This window comes from Lactuca virosa, chromosome 1, assembly GCF_052849685.1.
Source record: "Lactuca virosa cultivar CGN04683 chromosome 1, Lactuca_virosa_CGN04683_v6, whole genome shotgun sequence".
NCBI lineage: Eukaryota > Viridiplantae > Streptophyta > Magnoliopsida > Asterales > Asteraceae > Lactuca > Lactuca virosa.
This window is the reverse complement of record NC_136426.1, coordinates 163,537,945-163,560,859: the sequence shown is the minus strand read 5'-3', so window position 1 is coordinate 163,560,859 and position 22,915 is coordinate 163,537,945. Positions and strand designations below refer to the sequence as shown.

The following is a 22,915-nucleotide window of genomic DNA, read 5'->3' as shown; positions in this document are numbered from 1 at the left end:
AAGATGTACTGGGATTTGCAATTGAGTTACTGGTGGTCGTGCATGAAGCGAGAAATCGCTTGGTACGTGGAGAGGTGCTTGACCTGCAGGATGGTCAAGGTCGAGCACCAGAGGCCGCATGGCAAGCTGCAGCCTCTAGAGATTCCCATATGGAAATAGGAGCAGATCACGATGGACTTCATCACCAAATTTCCGAGAACGGCAAAGGGGTTTGACGCTATATGGGTCATCGTGGATCGATTGACCAAGAGTGCCCATTTTCTCCCCATTCGGGAGAGCTCACCGGCCGAGAAGCTGGCCGATGTGTATATACACGAGATTGTTGCTCGCCATGGGGTTCCGGTCTCTATCATTTCAGACCGTGATGTTCGATTCACCTCCCGTTGCTGGCAGAAGTTCCACGAGGAACTGGGCACGCGACTGCATTTTAGTACAGTCTACCATCCGCAGACAGACGGCCAGAGTGAGCGGACCATACAGACTCTCGAGGATATGCTAAGAGCCTATATTATTGACTTTGGTAGGAGTTAGGACTCCTACCTACCCCTTGTAGAGTTCTCCTACAACAACAGCTTTCATTCCAGTATTGGTGCTCCACCATATGAGCTGTTATATAGACAGAGATGTCACACCCCAATTTTTTGGGGTGAGATCGGTCATAGGGTGATGGTACGGACAGAGGTAGTTCTGCAGACTACCGAGAGGATTCAGCAGATCTGACAGCGGCTGCAGACCGCACAGAGTCGGCAAAAGAGTTACGCCGACAGACGCCGATCTGAGCTAGAGTTCCAGGTGGGAAACATGGTATTACTGAAGGTCTCACCCTGGAAGGGTGTGATTCGCTTCAGCAAGAGGGGGAAATTGGGACCCCGATACATTGGGCCATTCAGGGTTATTGGTAGAGTTGGCAAGGTGGCATATAGGCTGGACCTCCTGGAGGAGCTCAGTCAGATTCACAGCACTTTTCACGTTTCGCAATTGCGAAAGTGCGTATTGGATGATGAGGTAGTAGTGCCGTTAGATGATATTCAGGTCAACGAGCGCCTGAATTACGTGGAGAGGCCAGTGGCCGTTCTTGAGAGGAAAATGAAGGTTCTACGGAACAAGGAAGTACCTTTGGTAAAGGTACAGTGGCAGCACCGGAGGGGATCCGAGTGGACTTGGCAGCCGAAGACAGAGATGCGAGAGCATTACCCCGAGTTATTTACCGCAGTAGACTTAGAGGACAAAGTCTAGTTCAAGTGGGGGAGAATTGTAACACCCCGACTCACGGATATAAAATTTAAAGCTTATAGCCACATTCTTAGACCTACTAGACGAGTTGGATGCCCCAAATCGTCGTGCAGAAGCGGATCAGGCCGCGTGATTTATGAGGTCTACTCAACGATTTGGAGGACCCCAACTCAACGAGTAGGAGCCGGAAAATGAAACCCTAATTTTCAGGGTTTTGCACCCTATTTAAAGGGTCATTAGCCTCCCTCTGCCTCCCTTACCGTCCCTCTTGAGCTCTGAAAACCCTAATCGCGCCTACTCTCCATTTTTGTGTGTTAAGAAGCTTGGAAGGTGGATTTTGTGAAGAAAGCTTGAAGTCTAAGGACCTTGGAGCAAGGAGGAGCTTGGGGATCTGATTCTACTTCATCTTAGCATCATTTTGAAGGTAACAAGTCGTTACCTTGACTTCTCTCTAGCTAGATCTCTTCATGCAAAGGTTTAGGGCTATTTCTAGTTTATGGTGGAGTCATTTCTGGTTTTGGACATGATCTAAAGTTGTAACTTCAGATCTGGACTCCTCTAGCCCCTTATAGTCATAAAGTTCCAGTCTTTGGCAAGTTATGGCCTTCTCCTTACCTAAAGCGTCTCCCTTAGCTTGGTTTTGGCATTTAGGACCTTGCATGTATGTAAAGTTTGCAACTTTACGTGGAAACCATGCCCTAGGAGGTTAGATCTGCAATTTGGAGTTTTGGGGTAGCTTAAAAATGTCTGAATGAGAAATGGACTGAAGGGACTCGAAGAGTTGTATGGCCAACTCGACGAGTCGGATGAAGATTTCCTGTATTGGTTTTGCATGGACTCGGCGAGTCAGGGAGATGACTCTACGAGTTAGTTAGGGTTTTTCCCTACATTTGGACATCGCATGGACTCGACGAGTTGTCTGGAAACTCGGCGAGTCAACTAGGGTTTTCATGATTTATAGAGTTCTGGAAGAACTCGACGAGTCAGTAGGCTACACTCGATGAGTTGGGTCAACATGGACTGTTGACCTTGATCGATGACTTTGATTTTGACCAAAGGTTGACCAGTTCGACTTCTGGGGGTATTTTCGTAATTTGGGATTTTATGGAAGTGGATCATTGGTGGATATAGGTGTTTGAGTTGGAGTTGTATTTGGAGGAGTTGACATTATCATCCCAAACTACTTGTGAGGTGAGTTTTCCTCACTGTACTAACAGTGTCGAAGGCACCAATTTTCAGATTTGTATCAGGGTTTATTGCATGATATGCTTATTGATCTGCATCCTGGTAGTTAGGATGGTGATATGCTTAGTGACCTGGTAGGTCGGTATCCTGGTATATAGGATAATGCTATGTTAGTGACCGGTTAGGTCGGTATCCTGGTATATAGGATGTTGCTATGATTAGTGATCTGTTAGATCGGTTTGACTGTTATACATGCTAGCGTATGATATTTGTGTGCACATGATTGTTTGATTTGGGAGTTGGGTTGAGGCGGACCTGCTTTGTGCTGAAGGCCAACATACCTAGGGCGGACCGGATAGACTGCAGGCCCAGGAGGGAATACTATTCAGGTCGAAGGCCCGACGAGCGATCCGGATAGGCTGAAGGCCCTGAGAGGCGGTCCAGACGTGCCGATGGCTCGGAGAGTGGTCCAGATAAACTGATGGCCTTACGAGGCAGTCCAGTCAGGCTGATGGCTCATTATGCATGTTGTTTACTTGCTATGATATGATTATGATTGTATGGCGTTGGTATTTTGGGGAAAACTCACTAAGCTTCGGGCTTACAATTGTTAATTATGTTTCAGGTACTTCTGATGATCGCGGGAAGGCGAAGGCGTGATCGTGCACCTCCTTATGTTTTTTGATTTGATTTTGGGATACTCTGACACTAAACCATTTTGAAAACAAATTTGTAATACTTATTGGTTTTGAATGATTTAAAAAGTTTTAAATTGGCTTGATTTTTATGGGTGTTACAGCCTTCCGCGTTCTTTTGGAAATGTTTTTCCTCAATCATCTGGAGATGTTCTTTCACATTCAATTCAAGGTGGAATTGTATTCTCTTCCTTAGGCATTGGTGAAAATGGAAATCATCCCTTTTCAACTCTTCCACCTCCTTATATGACTCTCCCAACATCACGTTTTCCTTGAGTTGAAAGATATGAAACTACTCAAGCCCTATTGGCATGTAAACATGAAGATGGAAATTCTTTGTGTGGGCACGTTCTGAAAATGAATTCGTACATTGACGAGTTGGAAAGGATGGGTGTCATATTCCCAAAGGAGCAAGCCAATGATTTGGTTCTTCTTTCGCTTCCTAATTCATATGCTCAGTTCGTAATAATTTTCATATGTTGATGGTCGTCGAAGCATAAATGCTTAAGAACACAACTAAAGAATAAATTCTTATACGGTTTGATTCTAATAATTCCATGGACATTGACAATAGTAACAATAGTGATCTAGAAAATAGTTCTCCTCCCAATTGAAAGGGATTGGCCAAGGTCAAACCGTTTGATCGTATGGTAAAGATAATGGTCTTGTTCTAAGATCATTCCACACGTTGACCCTAAAGAGTCTATTTGTTTCTACTGACAATTGAAGAGACATTGGAAATAAAATTTCCCAACATACCCGAAGGATCTTGAAGATGGTAAAGTCAATTCGTATGACTCTACTTTAGGTACATCCATTATCTAACTCCATAAGTCTCTATTATTAGACTCTTAATACATAATGTGATAATCACATATTGATGGTATTGCATGATCTAAAAGAATGAAAGATGCTTAAGCAGAGTGAGCTAAATCTGATCGTGGGAAATGGACTTTGATCACATGGTTCGATGGTCAGAATTTGGAGTTGCTACTAGGGAGTTAGTATAGTTTAATAGATTCCTATTACTCTTCAGAGATGTCTAGAAATATAGTTTTTCATTTCATGCACTGTAAGGACAAGTTCCATTTTTCATTTTATTTCAATAAAAGTGAAGTTTTGGTTTACGTAGTTGCTTTATCTTATTCCTTGCAATGGCATTAATGAAAGTGTTGGTTATGTTTCTAATAATAGCAATATTAATTGTGGATTTGATTCTTATGATATCGCTTGTGGTATTGTCATATTTGACCAAGTGAAAAGAAATCTCACCACCAACTGAACAGATACTTGGTGTCGTCCAATTCGAATTGTATACTTATGACTTAAATCATTGTTCACATGTTTATGTGAAGCAAGTAAAGGACTAATGGATCTAGTACATGTTGATACAGACTCTTTAGATCCACCACAAGGGACAGTAACTCTATTCGCCATGATTTACTGATGCTTTAGTAAATATGATTGTGTTTATATGATTAAACAGAATTCTGATACTTTGAAAAGATTCATGAGTAGCAGAACGAATGGAAGAATCTATTAGGCAGAAAGATAAAAGATTCTCCAATCTGAAAAGAAGGAAAGTCCTTTAGTATCATGTTTTATGATTATCTTAGTAATTGTGGAATTTTATCACAGTTAATCCTCCAAGAACATCTTAGTGCAATTGTATGACTAAGAAGAGGAATCGAACAGTTTTGGAAATGGTTCGATCATAGATGAGTCATACTTCATTCCAATCAAGTTTTAGATCCATGCGCTAGTAACTATAAATCATATATTGAAACTCATTTTAAAAAAGGGTGATAACACCTCATAATATGTGGAGTAAAGAATGTTTTACTTACTCTATAAAATTTAGAATTGGAGTTGTGATGTTTTTCGTTGATCGAGAAGCAAACGATAAATTGAGTCCTATTCTGTGGAGTGTTCTATTGTCGGGAATCCACACGAACTTTTGAATATTTGTTTTAACTCGTCAAGGAATGTTCCTTGAGAGAGAAAAAGTCATATGTCAAGAAGTCAGTGGGAGTCATGTTGATCTTGATCTTGCAAGAGTCAACCGACAATGATCTTTTTAGTTATCACTAGCACGCGAATTGAGGTTGATAACATGTTGTGTTTTAATTGACATATTCATATTTATGTGCACTTCCAGTTGAGTTGGCAATGCTTATGAGTTCTATGTTCTTTATTTAACTACAAAAGCAAAGCACATTGGTCGGTGAAAGTATACTGATCAATATGGGTGAGCTGCTAACAACATGAAAGCACTGGTAGGCCTTTGAACTGCCAGAATGCAAGAAATTAAAATAGCAAAGTTCAGTCCATGAAGGAAAACTAAATTTGAATTTGGTTGTTCTAAACATTGTAGTACGACTGTGGGTTGGAAATGAAATATTCGCATGGATGGGTACGTATGCACCTTGAAATCTAAGTGGAAAAGGTTTCGTTCTAATTCATGAAAATGATTATGAGGAAATACTTTTGCTGATGGATTTTAAAGATCTGATCTATATGGATATTGGTTGTGTTAATTGCGTTCTCAAGTTTGGAATATGATTACGGCCTCCCTCTTCACATTTCGAATTGTGAGGAATGGCAAGGAATTGTTTGAACTTTCAAGATATATATTTATCAGTCTTTAAAAGGTTTAAACACACACACTCACATACTATCCAAATAAGGTGTATAAGCTTAAGAAGTCTAATTAGAGACTTAACGAAGCATCACATAACAGAAATCTGCACTTCTGTAAGAAAGTCAAAGGGTTTTGATTTCCAGAAGTCCAGTTGATTTATGGGTACATGTCAAAGCTAGTGGGAGCATAATTGTTATACTAGTATTGCATGTCGACAATATTGTTCTTAAGAAACAATGTCTCTGTTTTTTGCAAATTGCAAAGTTTGGGAATTGTTTCGATATAGTGCACTTAAGGGAGAGGGCGCTCATACTTCATTTCGATTCTAAAATTATAACTTATATAGTTTAATAGAACTTACCCAAAGACGTATATGAATAGCATGTTGAAATGTTTCAACATTGGAGATTCTATATATGAAATATTATAGCAAGAAATTAAATGGATATTAGAACCTTGTAATAATAAGTCGAGTCTCGTATGCTTTGGATGTATGATCGATTACATATGCTATAATTTTCGGATATTCTAATTTGTCCAAATGCCTTTAGCATTGTGTGAAAAGGATTAGAATTCATGTGACTAAAGTTGTTAAACAACTATCAAGAACGTTCTGAGGTTTTACCAAAGATTGGTTGCTTATGGATAGTTGGAAGTACGATATTATTTGGAAAGGAACATAGTGACACGTTTTGGATTTCAGATGATTCTTGGTCTGAATTGATGGTCATATGGAAATATGGAAATTTTTCCATAATAGGATATGCTTATAGAATCTACATGTGAGTTGAAAATTTTAATGCAAGAGAAGTGTTCCAGCAATGTACCTTGAATTTCAGACTTCATAACTATGGAGTTGTTTCAAGTAACCAGTTCTAGTTGAACATTCTGTAACATCGAAGGCTCAGCCTCTGTGACTTTAGAACCTCGACATCACAGAAGATCGGTGCATGTAAAGATGAAATTCCACTACATCTTAGATAATGATAAGAATTTGGAATTATGAAATGAAAAACATTGGAGTAATGTCCAGTCGATCTGTTCATAAAGGAAGGACCATAGAGAGGCATAGCATGCATGTTCATAACATGGCATGACTAATGTTATTTAATTCAAGTGATTAGTTGATTACTCGAAACAATATACAATGAATAAGTTTGTAATTGTTATTATGATTAAATAATATGGATTTATTTATGTTTAATGGGTATGATACCACATTTAATTAATTTATTATTTTGTTTCACTTTGCATGTTTACTTCCTGAGTAATTTTAACTATTCAAAATTCCACAATCATTCATACTTTTAGAAGTAAATAGTGATTAAGACTATCATGATCCATTTGTAGATTGTCCATAGAGATTGGACATTGCATGAGATTGCTACAATATTCATGAGTACTTTGAGAATAGAGATTTTAAGTATTGTATAAACTCGGGCTTAGAGATTACTTCGTGATTCAATCACAAGTAATTCTAAGACGATAATATCTTCTATTCTTTAAATAGAGATATATAAGTCGTATTTTGCAAATTAGTTGTGTATTGGTTTACTCTAACACATCTCGTAACTGGGTGTTATAAAGTGTAATTACATGCATGATTCGGTGAGTAAAATGTATGATTATATAGTCAAAGTTTATTTGTTCCTATTGTCTTAACAGGAAAAGTGATATATGTAGGCCCCTCGGTGATTTGAGTTGATCTATGAAAAACCAGGCGCTTGGTCTGGACTAATTTGATGTGTTCGATTTTGTAGTCTGAATTTGATCACAAATAGGGAAATTGGGAAACAAATAAATGAACATGAGGTTTATCATCTAATCCATGACTTTGTTCATATGATATCTTGTAGAACGAAGGAATAGCTTATCACTTCTCTTAGGGCCAACATTTGATTTGAATCAGAGCTCAGCAGTGGCTTTTGGAAACCACACTTTGCTGTTTGGTTCAAGGTTTTCATTGAAATTGTAGTTATAGACTTATCCAAGTGGGATACTATTGGATTAAGGTGTCTAAGCTCATAACTAAATTGGTATATTCTTGTAATTGGAAGTAAAGTTCTTTTTTAGGTTGCCCTCATAACTATAACTTTATTAGAATGACATTGTAGAGAGGGGATGATTTATTAGATTATTATATGATTAATAAACTAATTCGAAATTATGAGGAAATGATTTGTTAATATATTATATGATTAATATATTAATTGGAAATAGATAGTTGATTTGTTAATTTATTATGTAATTAATAAATTAATATGAGATGAATTGTTAAAACAATTAATTTGTTAATTTATAAGATTAATAAATTAATATGACATCAATTAGATTTGCTTAATTATTAATCATAATTAATATGGAATTAATTTGTGATTAATTAGAACTAGTTAAAGGTGCAAAGGGTGAATTGTAATTGTTTATAGTTGAGCAAGGAAAGTCAATTCTAGAGAGTTCTATAGGGTGAACATTTTTGTGGGGGGTTTTTAGGGCTTCTAGAATCCTCTTGAAGCTGATAATGATAATCGCCTTGAATAGATTAAATTAGATATTTAATTATTCAAATCAGGGTTTATCTTTGTGATCGCTATAAATATGACCCCTTGGATCCTCAAATTCGTTGATACTCTTCCCTTAAAGGCGGTGAACGAAATTTATACCTCTCCTCATCTCTCTCTCTCCTCAATTTTCTTCTAGTTCTAGGTTTTGGGTGTGAGCCATTAGAGGCATCATCCTTTTGGTGCTAGCTTTCCATGTTCTTCAAAGGAAGGATTGAAGTAACTTGTTTGATATGTCAAGTTTGAGGTATGTAGCCTTGATTTCTGATTTTTGAAATTGCTAGGATTTATCTTAGTTTTGTTATTCAAAGTATGTCGCCTTAATGTGAAATACATAAATCCTTTTAGGTTGCATGTGCCCTTCATAATTGTTAAGTGTTTTTTTCCGCATTGTGCATATTGTTGTAACCTAACAAATCCATTAACATTATCAAGCATGTTGGCCTCCACAACACCAGCAAGCCTACACCACAAAAACCATTATGGGGAACCAAATAGTGCCACGTGTTAATGGGACGACACAAATGGAAACTAACAACGGGAAAAGTGACTTAAGTGGAAATGCTAATAGCCATCAAGTCTTAAGATCGGATAACTCACCTCTTATAAAAAGCATACACGTACTCATAAGAAGTTGTTACCCAATATCCATCTTACTTAACTTAGACCTCCTTTTCAAGGTCTTATATTGTCTCTTAGTAAGACTACTATGCTCAACTCCTAGTACCAACTCTGCTAAGGCAACATTATCCTACTTCAGTGTATATTTAACGTAGAGTGTTTAGGTATTAATAAAATTTTATCCTTATCTCTAATGATACTTCTTTTATTATTATCATGAACTAGTAGATATGTACCTTAACTCATTTAGAACCATAACTGGTTCACATATCATGTATCGTTAAATACATTTTTAACACGTATTCCAGGCAATAAGCATATAGATCACATATAAACTCTTTTACATATATTTAATACTTTAATTAATAATTGTATTAAAATCATGTTCATGAAGGAGACTATACACTCACTTGATAAAAGTGGATGCCTTGGAATTTGGGCAGAACTTCGCCTTGGTACTTTATCTTTTCTTCTGTTGTTACCTTGGTTCATATTACTAAGTCTAAGTCTTATATTCCTGGAAACTAATGATAGTCTAGATTCCTCACTAATCCCAATGTCTACATCAAGATATATCAAGTAAGGAACAACTAGGTAGGATCATATCGGAGGTAGGGTCTGTTTGGTATATAAAGTATACTGTTTGGAAATCTCACTTTAAACGCCTCACTAAATCCATCCTAGACATCATCCTCGTAAGTAGATTAATCAGTATAATGACTTGGAATCTCTGATAAATCTTAATTATAGGTTCATAATAACGACTATGACTATAATTAAAAGTTACACTTGAATAAAATAAGTGTAGCTTAACTTACAAATCTTTTTGCGAAAATTGGGAATTATGCGGGTAGAATCCTAATCTGAAAGCTTCTATTCACCGGCTATCTGACACCGCAGGGCTTCGCCGAAGACTAAAACTAAGGTAATTTTGGGCTAGATTGGAAAGAGACTCGAGAGAGAAGGTTGGATTTGGTGTGCAGATCAAATGAATTTTGAAGCCTATTTATATGCGGAAAAAGCATTACGCGCCACACATATGGTCGGATCGGGTGACGTGGCAATTTTCGAGTGGTGATACGTGTCAGCTTTTAGGTGGAGTGTCAGTGCGCTCCGCGAGCCCTGTCGACGCGCGTGAACGCACACGAGGATTTTCAGTTTCTTCAAAAATTAATATCTTCTTCGTATGAGCTCCATTTTCTACATTCTTTATATCCACGCGTAGCTATCGACGAGATCTACAACTTTCATTTAGGCTCCGTCGGCTAATTCTAAGTTTATTTTTTAAAACTATGTTTTTAACAGACTTAGACTGTTAAAATCTGTATAAAAATCATAACTTTCTCATACGATATCCGTTCTCGACTATCTTTACATTGACATATAGGTATTGACGAGATATTTAACTTTCGTTTAGATTGTTTTTCCCAACAATCGACCGATTTCAATTTCGGTTTTTGAGCCATATACTGCTATGCTAAAACTTCTAAAAATCATAACTTCCTCTCACGAAGTCAGATTTGGACATCCTCTATATGCACGCTCTCGATTTTATGATTACTATGACTTCTATTTAGATTACTTAGGCTAATTAATAATCTATCTAAAATTCACTTTTTACAATACGCATAGTGACGTCGGTTTAACAGCAAAACTTCGGAGAAGCATAATTTCTTCATGTGAAGTCAAATTCCAGCGTTCTTTATATGTATGGAATCCCTGTCACATTTACTATAACTTTGGTTAAGATAATTTATCCTAAATAATCCTCTATCAAAAAGTCATTTTTATCACTTATTATATCTTATTTGTCTAGCCCGGATCTGCGAGCGTTACATCCTATCGGGTTTCTGATCAATAATAGTGTCAGGAAGATGAAATTTGTTAGGATATGTGAAACGAGACGAGTTCAACCAGATAAATTTATTCTTCCATTTCTTTATCGAATCGGGAAGAACTTTGATGAAACTCCGTCCACTAGAGAAAAAATAAAACCAAGCGTCACTACTACAAATTCGAAATAAATATTGAAACAAAACAACAGTTGGAACAACAAGCACAGTTGGCATAGCAATTCAAAAAAAACAATTTTAGAGACAGAGTTGGGTTTCAACTGACAAGTATAAATCTCGTAGGCTTCGATAATTTTCCCAAAGAAAAAGGAATGAGGAACTCATAATCCTGCCTCGAAATAATAAAGAAAACTGATCTAGACGCTAATACGTAATAGTAGAAACAAGGGAAGACATTATACGACAAGACATTGCTTTTCCTAGTTCGAAGAAACTCGAATGGAGGAAAGGAAGGGATAATTGAAAAAAGTAATGGGGAAAGATCATCCGATGTGACAAGAATTTATAACAAACAAAAAGCGGGAAAAGCAAACCGCCTCCACATTAAGAAAACAAAAGGCCACACAAGCACCAAGGCGTGTAGCAAACACGTCAAATGCTTTGTTGCCTGGTCGATTCAATATGCATTTAAGCCCAATTATTAAAACCTATCTAGCAGCCACCTTTAACAATTAGGCTGGTGGCTTAATGGTGTATGGGCATAGGCCCACAACACAAGAACATGTCGGCAAAGCAAAGATTAAACTGAACAACATCAACAAAGCCTAAATATCCTCGAAGTCGGATAGTAAGACGACCCAATCAATCATGTCGGATAGCACTAAACAATAAACAAAATCTTTCGTATGGATCTACAGGCGGTATCCCTGGAAACATGGAAAAGGCAACATTATTTTGTTAAAGGGCTCTACCCTTGCAACCCTTGGACCAAAGCAATACCTAGATATGAAAGCAACGAACTAGAACGACTTCCACCTATAAAAAGTGTTATACACTTATCGAACATGTAACACACCACTATTAGGAAAAGAAACTTCAAGTAGTTAACCTTATATCCTAAATTGACATCTAACTTAGGCATTAGAGAGTAATACTAGGGTCCCTACCCGGTATAACTTTATAACCTAGTTTTGTCTATCTTATGCAGCATGACTTCCTGAATGCTCATTAGAAGAAGTCCTCAACGACTAACTAGCAATGTATCCGGGAGCCTACGTAGCAACAGACGCCACAATAGAAAACAAAGGCATCCCAAAGGCGAGTACTCCAAAATCAAGCTCAATTAGGCACTTTGCATGATACATATGCATTCTCCTTGTGACACATCAGCAAAAAGCCATCTTAACTTATATATGACATAGATCAAAGAAAATATGGTAATCTTTTTCCTAATGAATTATTTCATTTCCATGAGTTTTACATATGAATTCAAAATTACCTCATTCTCAAGATGATAAGAAATCCATTCAAGGGGTACAGGGTGTCTAAAATTGAATTTTCTAAAACATAAGTGCTTATTCTTGATGGACTTTATCGAGACAAATATATTTGTATTCATCCATGAGGCATACATACGAGATGGAAACAATTTTTGCATATATATTTCTACCACATCTAGCAACTGGCCTAGTACATTCAAGCTTCTCAAACTTTTGGGAGTAACTATTGGCAACAATATAGTTACTAAGGCATGGTCCAATTGCTAAATATTCTTATGTCTCTCTAACTTTTAGTTTCATGAGATTCTATTTTATGGTGGGATCATGGACAATTACGTCACTACCAACGTCATTCTCATCATCATCCTCATCCAGATGTTCATCCATATCATCCAAAAACTCATATTAATCTTCACAAAGGTGTAACAAAATGATCATTATCGTAATGAAATGTTACGTATATAACCTTTTCCCGTTCATGTCCATGGGCATATTTGGCCAAAGAACCTCATCATCGAACTCCACCTCATAATCAAGATCCACATTCTTCAATGCCTTACCCTGCTTCCTTCTTGATGTTATCTACTTTACCAAATGTTACTTCCCCAATAACCCTGATTTTTTTTGCTCTATAATCTCATATGCATATGTATGTGGAGAACATTCTACCGATAGTTGGGTTCTAAAAAGTTTTACACATATTTCTTTTTCATTTAATGACACCATGTCAACAAACTGTTACCCGTTGATAACCTTGAAACCGGGACCCGACCAAATAACAAAAAGAAAAGATGTTTGGTTTAATTTGGTAGAGAAAAAAGGTTTTGATTTTAAAAAAAAAATGTACAAATATAGTCTTTTGCAATTAACCCGATATTTATATAGGATGGATATATGGTCTAGCAAAAGATTGATGATAGATATACAAGACATCTTAAAGTTAGGGGTTATATTTACAAATATTTCATATCCAAAATCTGTTATCCGACTTGCCTCCTCAATCTTTACCCTCAAATGGCGGCTTCATGTGTTTCATCGTCAGCTTCAGCTTTCACTCTCCAATCAGATTTTTTAAGAAATCGATCTCAAAAACCAATTTCACTATCATGGAGTTCTTCGTTTCCGCAGTTTAATCTATCCCTCAGTTCAGTATCATCAAATCGCAACCTCAAGAACAAGGTACGCTCAACTCTTGAGACTCGTCCGAATTAATCTGGATATCTATTTGAAATTCAAACACAATTTTGTGTGTGTGTATTATGAGGGAATATGACTGAAATTGTTCGTATGTATATGATCTTGTCTATGTAGATTTTTATGTAATTGATAATGCTTGGAACAGAAACGTGAATAGAGTAAACCTAATCTCTCATCGAGCTCTTGCGCTTTGACTTTTGGAGTCAAACGAAATACCTTCAAAATGCAAATTAATGTGATTTTATTACATGTTAATGTCAAATTATTTCTGTTTTTTAGAGTTATTATAACAAAAACTTAGATGTGTTTTTCAATCTTCCTGGAAAGCTTTATGAATTTATTTTTTCAGATTTAAGTTGCAAAAGAAGTAAGTTTGACCATAAAAGTCAAAATGATCAAATTAGTACGGATTTTATGTTTGGAAATGCCTAAAAACATTAAAAGGGGAGTTTGGTTTGTTGGATTTCATAGGATTTGGTTGGAATTGGAATTCAATTCCATTCCAATCCCACATTAGTACGGAATTCTATTCCATTTCCTGTCAACCAAACCAAACGTCAACAGAATTCAATTCCTTCAAATTTCAATTCATTTCGAACCATTTTGCAAACCAAACACCATTTTTGAATCATGTTTTCACATGAAGTTTGAATCCCCAAATTGTTAATAAACTAATAATAATTTTCAAGACCAAAAAGATTTTTTTTTCTTTTTTTTTTTCTCAATCTAACGTACATTTTCATAGGGATTTGTTGTCGAAGCGGCTTGGACACGAAGATCAAGAAGCGATCTTGACAAAAAACCAAACAAAAAATCATGGAAACAAAGAACGGATATGTACATGAGACCATTTCAACTAAACGTTTTCTTTTCAAAAAGATTTGTTCATGCAAAAGTAATGCATAGAGGTACAAGCAAAGTGATATCCGTTGCTACTACAAATTCAAAAGATTTAAGGAACACGTTGCCTTCACTTATAGACAACGAGGCTTGTAGGGTCATAGGTAGGTTAATAGCCGATCGATCAAAAGAAGCCGATGTTTTTGCCATTACTTTTGAAGCCAAAAAAAATGAAAGAATCGAAGGGAGACTTGCCATTGTTCTTGATACCATCAAGGAGAATGGTATTATCTTCGTTTGAACTTTTAGTATTTACACATTTGTCCCTGAATGTTTGTCTTAGCAGTAAGAAGGTGAGAATTGTCCGGTGTGCAGCACACTTGGGACATTGTAATTTACTTTTTCCTATGTTGGTTGTGGGACCCGTTAGTGTCCTCTTTTTATGATAATTAGATGGTTGTGTAACTAGAGCTATCATTATATGTTCAAACTCTTGATTTAGTGTTCTAAAAGCATCTAAAATTATAGTTTTGAGTATTAAAATAATTCATAATAAAAATGTTAGTATACAATTCCCTTGACTTAGCAATAAGAAGGTGAGAATCGATGCAGATATTGTAATTTATATTTTCTCATGTTGGTTGTGGGACCTGTTGTCAACCCTCTTTTTATTGTGTAACTAGAGCTATAATTCTTTGTCGAAATTTTCCATATTAAGTTTTAAAATCATCTAGAAATTTACTTTTGGGTATAAAAAAATCGATAATAATAAGAATATTATTGTCATAAATCATCACGTAAATACGTATTCCTTTTTAAAAAAAAAAAACAAAACAAAACTAATCATAACACATATAACAACTTTGATAGAATCGGAGTAACCCTCGAATAAATTGCTGACAGTTTTGAACTTCTGACAGTTCAGGCGCAGTCCTGAACTGCTGACAGTTCAGGAGTGCGCCTGATACACAGATTGTACGTAACAAACATGTTATTTGGCGGGGGCGAAAGCAGCTTTAACGGCTTCAAAGACTTCTCCAACGGGCTTACCGGCATCAATCTAAAAAAATAAATCATTAACATAAACAATATTAATTAATTTCCATATAATAAATAATAATAATATAACAAGAAAAGACTTGTGAATTTACCTTTTTGACCTTCCCCTTAGAGTTATAATACTCGATAACAGCAAGACTAGAATCGACAAAAACCTTAAATCGTTTCCTTATTGTCTCAATGTTATCATCTACTCTACCCTAAAAACCCCAAATCAGCAATAGTTATTAGTTAAACTCAATCGTAAAGCATTATACTTAATTTATAAAATATAATTTAATCACTACAGAAATTATTATATTTTTTATTTAAAAAAAAAAAAAGTTATATAACCGAACCTGGTTACGACCCAACAGGCGTTTTTCCATTTCTTCCTCAGAACAATCAAAGAAAAGAACAAATTCGGGTATAATTCCGGTCTAGAATAAAACCATAAAAGATTAATAAATTAATCTCAAAATTTTAATAAAAAATAAATTAGGAAGAAAATTAAAAAAACTCACAACTGATTCAAAAGCTGCACGATTTTCCTCATTACGAGGAAACCCATCGATTAAAAATTTGTCATTCTCATTTTCCATAATTGCTTTTTCAAGAAGTTTAATTGTTACTTCTGAAGGAACAATTATTCCTTCTGATATCATGTTTTGGATCATTGTCCTAAAAACCAATAAAAATAAAAATCGTACAAAGTCAACTGATTTTCTTGACTTTATGTATTAAGTAGTATAAAAATACAATAAAAAATAAATAAATAAATAAATACCCATTTTTGGAACCCGATTTTATTTCTGCCCGAAGAAGATCTCCAGCACTTAAATGTGTGTATCCGAAGTGCTCTACAATATTCGCACACTGTGTGCCTTTACCACTACCTGGACCTCCTGTTCAGTTTAAGATCACCAAGGGTATTTTAGTCATTTAGATCATGTTTCTTTTTTTTTTCTTTCTAAAACATGATTATTTAAGTTCTCACCTAAAACAAACACAACCTTTGGCTTCTTTTCACTAAGTACACTTTTGCTTTCTTCCTGCAATAAATTAGGCATTTAATTTTGGCTATATGTAATAATAATTAATACATTTAAGATTCAACAAATCAACAAGATGATGATGTAATATGGAAGAAAGGGGGAACTAGATCTATGAAATCAGTCAATCACTAAAGATATAGGGCTAAATGCGTAAATTTACAACTCTTTACTTTCAAAAAATCCACCCAATTATATAAATAGAAAAATGATTTAGTAAGATAAATGAAAGCTGTAATGGAAAATTCACCTTGTTTGCAGAATCAACAACTGTCCCCATGAGTTCTGCATCAACCCAAAACATCAAAATCAAGACTAGAAAACAGAGAATTTAACATGTATTTTTACAGATCTTGAAAAACAAAGACACCCCCAAATTAGAACACTGGCCAATTCAAGATACGAGCAGGATCTAATGGGTCAAATGGAGAATTGTGAGATTTGGGTGACAACTAACAATGTGTCCAAATTTGTCGATTGTAATGGAGGAAATTAGTCTTTATATACCGATTTAGTCGAAAGCATTTGCTCAATTTGTAGATCGTTTCATGACACTTCCAATTTGATCAAAAGAACATACGAATTATGGTGATCATAGCTGAAACCAGTCGGTATTACAGAGAAATTGCACATTGTGCACATCGAATTTGACCTACTTAATCAACATCAACAGATCCCGCCCAAAAATGGAAAGCGGAAATCAGGGGTTTAAGATTTAAGATCTAACAAATGGAATCAATTAAACCCTCAAGAAGCTACGATTTGTAATGGAATGGAATCGAATAAATCGTTTTTGAGCAGATCAGCGAGATTAACGTGGTTTGAATCTTACCGATGTGAAGAAAACGTTGGCGACTTGAAGAAATTTGACGAGAGATCTGACAAATTTGCAAATGGCGATGTCAGTTTTTGCTGAATTTTCGGGGTTTTATATGGTCCTTAGACCGCGTTTTTCTTGTAAAAGCTCCGAGTCCGGAATCTTGGATCTTTGTCGCTTTTTTATTTGGGCGTTAATATTTTGAAAGTTCCACTTAAAATATATGAATTGGCAATTGTGCCCCTATTTATTTATCTAGAACAAAGTAACCGCGTTCTTAAGGTTATTCGATTCAATCTAAGTAAACAATTTTGGGATTTTGAATCTTCATCGTGTGCTAATGCCTAATGCTAAATATTAGTTCAAACAACAGGAAAATGATAAAATTATTCCCAAAACTGGTGGTGTGTTTTATCTTTTTCCGTGGTAGACACTATGACCATAATACTCGTCTACAATACCCTGTGATGTTGTGGAAACCTGCAACCCCAGTTTACCCTAAACTTATATAGAAGCACCTTAATGTTTGACTAAAGAAGAAGTCGATGAGTTGAGAATAAAAGGGAAAAAACTGCCCCCAATTTGTAAACTATAGATTATTGATTTATGCTCAATTTGCTCATTATTTCTTGTCATCATTATAGATTATTGATTTATGCACAATTTTGCATCTCATAGTTCAAATTTCTTTATTCTTTTATAGAAAAAATTAGAGTTTACCTTAATCTAGTAAAACATGTGAGACAAGCTTTTGAAGAGTCTGCATTAGTGAAGATTGCAGCACCGAAGGAAGAACATGCCCTTGTAGAGCCAAATGAGGAAGAACGGGGACATAGTTTTGGAAACAATTTAATGGGATATTTCTCTCTCTTCAATATCATTATTTCAATGTTATTATATTTAAACCAAGGGTATATTTGTCATTTGAATTAAATTTTCAGTGGAAAAAATAAAAGCAACCGTGGAAGTATCAGCACCCATTTTGAAATGTTCAATCAATATATTTACCTAAAAGATATTATGTTTGGCAAATTTAGTTTGTATTGATAATTGATGGTTGGAAGCCGAAAGTTGTAACTTTTATGGTTATACAAATGTTCGGAAATATTAGCCAACAACTTTGAAATTTGTTAACTTACATAAAAAGACATTGAAACATAAGTGTAATCTAATAAAATGACGTACATGTATTAATAGCATGGTATTGACTATTTTAAACATCAAGTATTATTCTAAAACTCGTTGTCAACTTCTTATCTCCAAAATATATCGTTGAACGGCTTACAAACAAACGTGAGTATATGTCAAAGTTGTACATTAGATTTGGGAAGTCTAGTGAATCATATTGGAGTTAACTTCATCAAATCAACAAAGAATCAAATTTGGTAAAAGCATTACAAAAGGATTAGTACATTGTTATTAATATCATAACTTGTATAAATATAATAGATTAAAAAATGGTGTAAATAAATGCAATGTATGAAATGGAAAAGTGCCCAAACCCCCAAGTCATCTCATATCCTATTCTTTTATTCTTGTATAGGTTTACTTGATCTTTCTAAATGTAGTGGTTGGGTGAAGTTTTGAGAATTGTATGCAATGAACGAAGAATATATAATATATTGTTGATTATATATGAACATATATTGTCACACATTAAAGAGCATATAAATATGATGAAATAAATAATATATTTATAGATGATACATTTACTATTTACCAACTAGAATAAATAAGTAAATAATAGTTATTTATTTTGTATTGATAAAAATGAAATATATAAATAATGGAGTTTATTTAATTAAGCCATTTATTTAGTTAAGGTATTAGTTAATGAGTTTGGCTTGATAATATATAAGGGAGCTATCCTTTCATTAAAGAAAATAAGTTAACCCATAAAAAATAGATTGCTTCCCCTTCTTGTGTTCAATGTTTTGGAAGCAAAAGTATGGATAACAATAACATGTGTATTGGTGATGATAGTCCCTGATTATACATCGAATCGCAAAATGTCATAGTTAGACAGTAAGAAGTAAACAACACATCCACTTATAATTGCCTCATCCGAAACAGGATAAACATAAGATGATAACCGGATATTACGAAGCTCCCTCCATTCCCATGTAGTAGAGGCAAACAATTCTAGGTAGAAGTAATCGTAGTTCGCATGATCCTTAAGCAGATCGCTACAAAGAAAATAACATATCAATAATAAAATAAACTAAAATAATTTACTTAAAATATAATACAAATAAAGTCTTATGATAACAGTGCGTATGATGATCGAATGATCTTGAAATGCAACGATTTCGAACTCATAACTACCATACCAAATTTTATCGCAACATATTTAGAGATTGGAAACGGTAACGATTTGCAATCTAAATTCGTTGATTTAAAAACAAATAAATACTTTTCTGGATATTCATCTCCATCCTCACATTCACCAACAATGAGTCCGCACAAGAAAGATGCTAAAATTGTACACGAATTTGGTATACAACCAATGTCAAAAATTTTCCCACCACATGAACGAACAAACTGACGCTCTATAGTTCCCCATGGTTTCTTGTGTTGAACAATAACTCTAAAAACCACATTATTTCTATGCTTGCACAGATCAAGAACATGTTTTTTGTACGTTAGTTTTTAAAAATATTTACTTGTACAACATAAACTATCAAATGTCTGTAATGATGTTCTTGAAAGCATTTATATGCTTGCACAGAGTCCAATGATGATAACATTAAAACAAACAAAATAATAAAAAATTATACAATTTTAAAATAAACAGATTTTGTATAAAATAAAACATGTAACATATTCATCAAAAACATTTGTATAACAGTACTAATGAAGTAAATAGAATTTAACAAGTTACGATGGATGGGTGATATTGTACAACATTACTTTTATTGCCCGAAGTGCACTTCATTATTGATTTGATGAATTGAATTGATCTGATAAGTCGAATTGACAAGCAATAAACAAAACAGGAAGTAATAGGTGTGAAATATTCACAAGTGTCAAAAAATGATTCGATATTTAGGGGAAATATGAGAAAAATGTAATAAGATCATACCAAAATATTTTAAAATCATACCAAAATTAATCGGATTCTTATGACATAATAATTAAAGAAAATCATAATCATCAATAATATATAAAAATAACATTTTCATAATTAGTATCAATTCCAAAGATAGTTAATTTCTATTTTGTTATAATATAATATACATCTAAAAAATTATACCAAAAATATTCAAGATCATACCAAAATTAATAAGGATTTAACAATATTTTCATTAAAAAAAATGATATCATACCAAATTTAATTAGAATCTTAACACATCTCTCAATTATAATTAAATAATATTTAAAAATTCGTTCATTTTTTTAAATGTTAATAAAATTTTAAAATAACCAACCTATTAATTTCATCTTTAGTTATAACTAATCGTATTAACTAATCAACGTTTAGCAAAAAACTATTAATTTAAAAAAATAGATGTTTTATCATAATTGTTAGTTAAAAGTAACATATGCATTGTTATGATATTTTCAATTCAATTTCTCAAGCAGAACTTTTCAGCATGATATTTTCAAAACATGATACGATAGTTTAGATTGAAACTTTATCAAATTACTAAAATGCCCCTGATCATGTTTTGTATTTTTAAACCAAAACGTTGTCAAATAGCTAAAAATGTCTCTAATCATATTTTTATAATTTTAGATTAAAACCTTTTGCTATTTCATTTTAACAAAAATAATTATTTTTAGAAACATAAAAATAAAAAATAAAAAATAATCATACCTAAACATAATAGCAATGTACTTACTTTGTTACTCATAAAATCAGTTCAATACCTTTTCTAACTATATGTGTCAATGGTCAAGTGAGAAATATTTAAACCATTAACGGTCTTAATGAAATGATGGAAATCAATACAAACCTATTGAAAATGAGGGTTTGAATAACTAAACATTTGATAAAACCCAAAATGTATTTAAATGATCAAAATTCTAACCTAAAAAACGATTAATATGAAATAAAGTCATCGAAAACCAAACCGAAAAAACAAATAGTATGTAAACATAATATGAAATCAATAGTATTCAAATCACCCAACTACTCAAACAAAATCATGAAAATCATATATTATTTTTCTTGCTTTGGAATTAACAGTTTTGGCTTGTCTTCTCCAGAAGTACGATATGCCGATGAAACGTTAAACGAATCGGATTTTCACGCCTACATTTGTACTACATAGAAATATGTTAGTTGATCAACTGAAATATAAAAAAAAAGAAATTTAATAAGTGTAATATTCTTCGTGAAGAATGTTACATGATCGATGTTAATTTTTTTTCCAATTCAGCAATGATTATATTATCAGCAGTGAACTGTGAGATTGCATAACCATCAACTTTGTTCTTCAAATTACGTCACGATCAAATAACATAAGTGACACCACACCGGTAAAGTCTTGTACTCTAATGGTGATTTTGAAACTAAAACCATTGATATAAAAAAATTCAATAATATAAAATTAGAAAATTTAACTGAAGATTATAATAATATGTATAAAAGAATTATTGAAAAACTTGGAACAACAGATATGCATTTGTTCATGCAAGTTAAAGTGTAACAATAAAAAAATTCTTTATCTTGCTTTTGGTCCTCATGAATTAAAACGAATTTTATGGTTTTCTCTTGACATTTAGTACAAGCCAAATAATATCATTGCGTATCAGTACACACATGCTTAATCGTACCGACAACAATCAATGTTTTTTCCTGAAAAATATTGATGTAAGTTTAAATTATATAATAAAAAAAGGTAAAATGAAATATGAAGGTAAAATTAGTACAAAAACTATTGGACATAATATATATTTCATGAATGAAAGTTAAGCATATAAATCTCATTTACTTGTTGGAGATCAGCAATAGCATGAAAATCAAACGTATGAAGGAAATCGTCGTTTTCAGAATAGAGGATGAAGGACGAAGCATTGCTACATTTAGCAGATGTGTTTTGAGCCATGTATCTGCTTGTGAAGAAACTAATGATTATTAATAGGAAAAATAAAGGTTCATAATCACCATCTTTTGGTAAAGCTAATGCGGTTTTTGCATAAGGTCAAAATTGTGCAAAACATGTAATTTTTAATAATGTACTTATACTAAAGGACATTTTCACATTCATAATTACACAAACATGTTACCCAATGGTATACACATGTATATTGGCCTAATTTGAAAAATGTTGGAAATAGAATATTTGTAGAACGTATATAGTTTAATAACAACCTACGTAGAATGTTTTGTTTGGTAATATGTTATTTTTCATGTCCATGTAAAAGACTTACCAATATCTACATATATGGTAACTGTAAAAAACAATAAGGTGCTGTTTGGTTCTGCTGAAGGAATTGGAATTGAAATTGGAAAATGAATCTGTCAGGAATTTGAATCCAATTTCATATGTTGTTTGGTTGGCAGGAAATGGAATTGGAATTAATTCCAGATTCTGTTTGGTTCGCAAGAAATGGAATTGGAATTCATGTAAAATAACATAATTACCCTTTTTGCATGTTTTGCTTAATTTTACCGTGTTTTCTAAATTATATGGTAAGATACATTATGAAAACTATAAAAACGGTAAAATTTTAGCGGTGGTGGCAGTAGTGGTGAGGGCAGTGGTGGTGGTAGCGGCGACAGTGGTGGGTGGCGACGACG

General features: G+C 34.0%; 2 protein-coding genes across 2 annotated transcripts; one reads left to right on the top strand and one right to left on the bottom strand.

Moving 5' to 3' along the window:
- Positions 1–13,185: 13,185 nt before the first annotated feature.
- LOC145160837 (Ribosomal L18p/L5e family protein) lies at positions 13,186–14,787 on the top strand. The gene is made up of 2 exons (XM_079080193.1): positions 13,186–13,404; positions 14,168–14,787. Exons 1-2 carry the CDS (start codon positions 13,240–13,242, stop codon positions 14,561–14,563), a joined length of 561 nt encoding a protein of 186 aa, XP_078936319.1. The 5' UTR covers positions 13,186–13,239; the 3' UTR covers positions 14,564–14,787.
- Positions 14,788–15,021: 234 nt separating this feature from the next.
- LOC145160829 (UMP-CMP kinase 3-like) lies at positions 15,022–17,334 on the bottom strand. The gene is made up of 8 exons (XM_079080181.1): positions 17,185–17,334; positions 16,603–16,637; positions 16,298–16,352; positions 16,088–16,205; positions 15,825–15,981; positions 15,660–15,740; positions 15,414–15,521; positions 15,022–15,322 (listed from the first exon to the last, which is right to left on the bottom strand). Exons 2-8 carry the CDS (start codon positions 16,630–16,632, stop codon positions 15,254–15,256), a joined length of 618 nt encoding a protein of 205 aa, XP_078936307.1. The 5' UTR covers positions 16,633–16,637; positions 17,185–17,334; the 3' UTR covers positions 15,022–15,253.
- Positions 17,335–22,915: the final 5,581 nt, after the last annotated feature.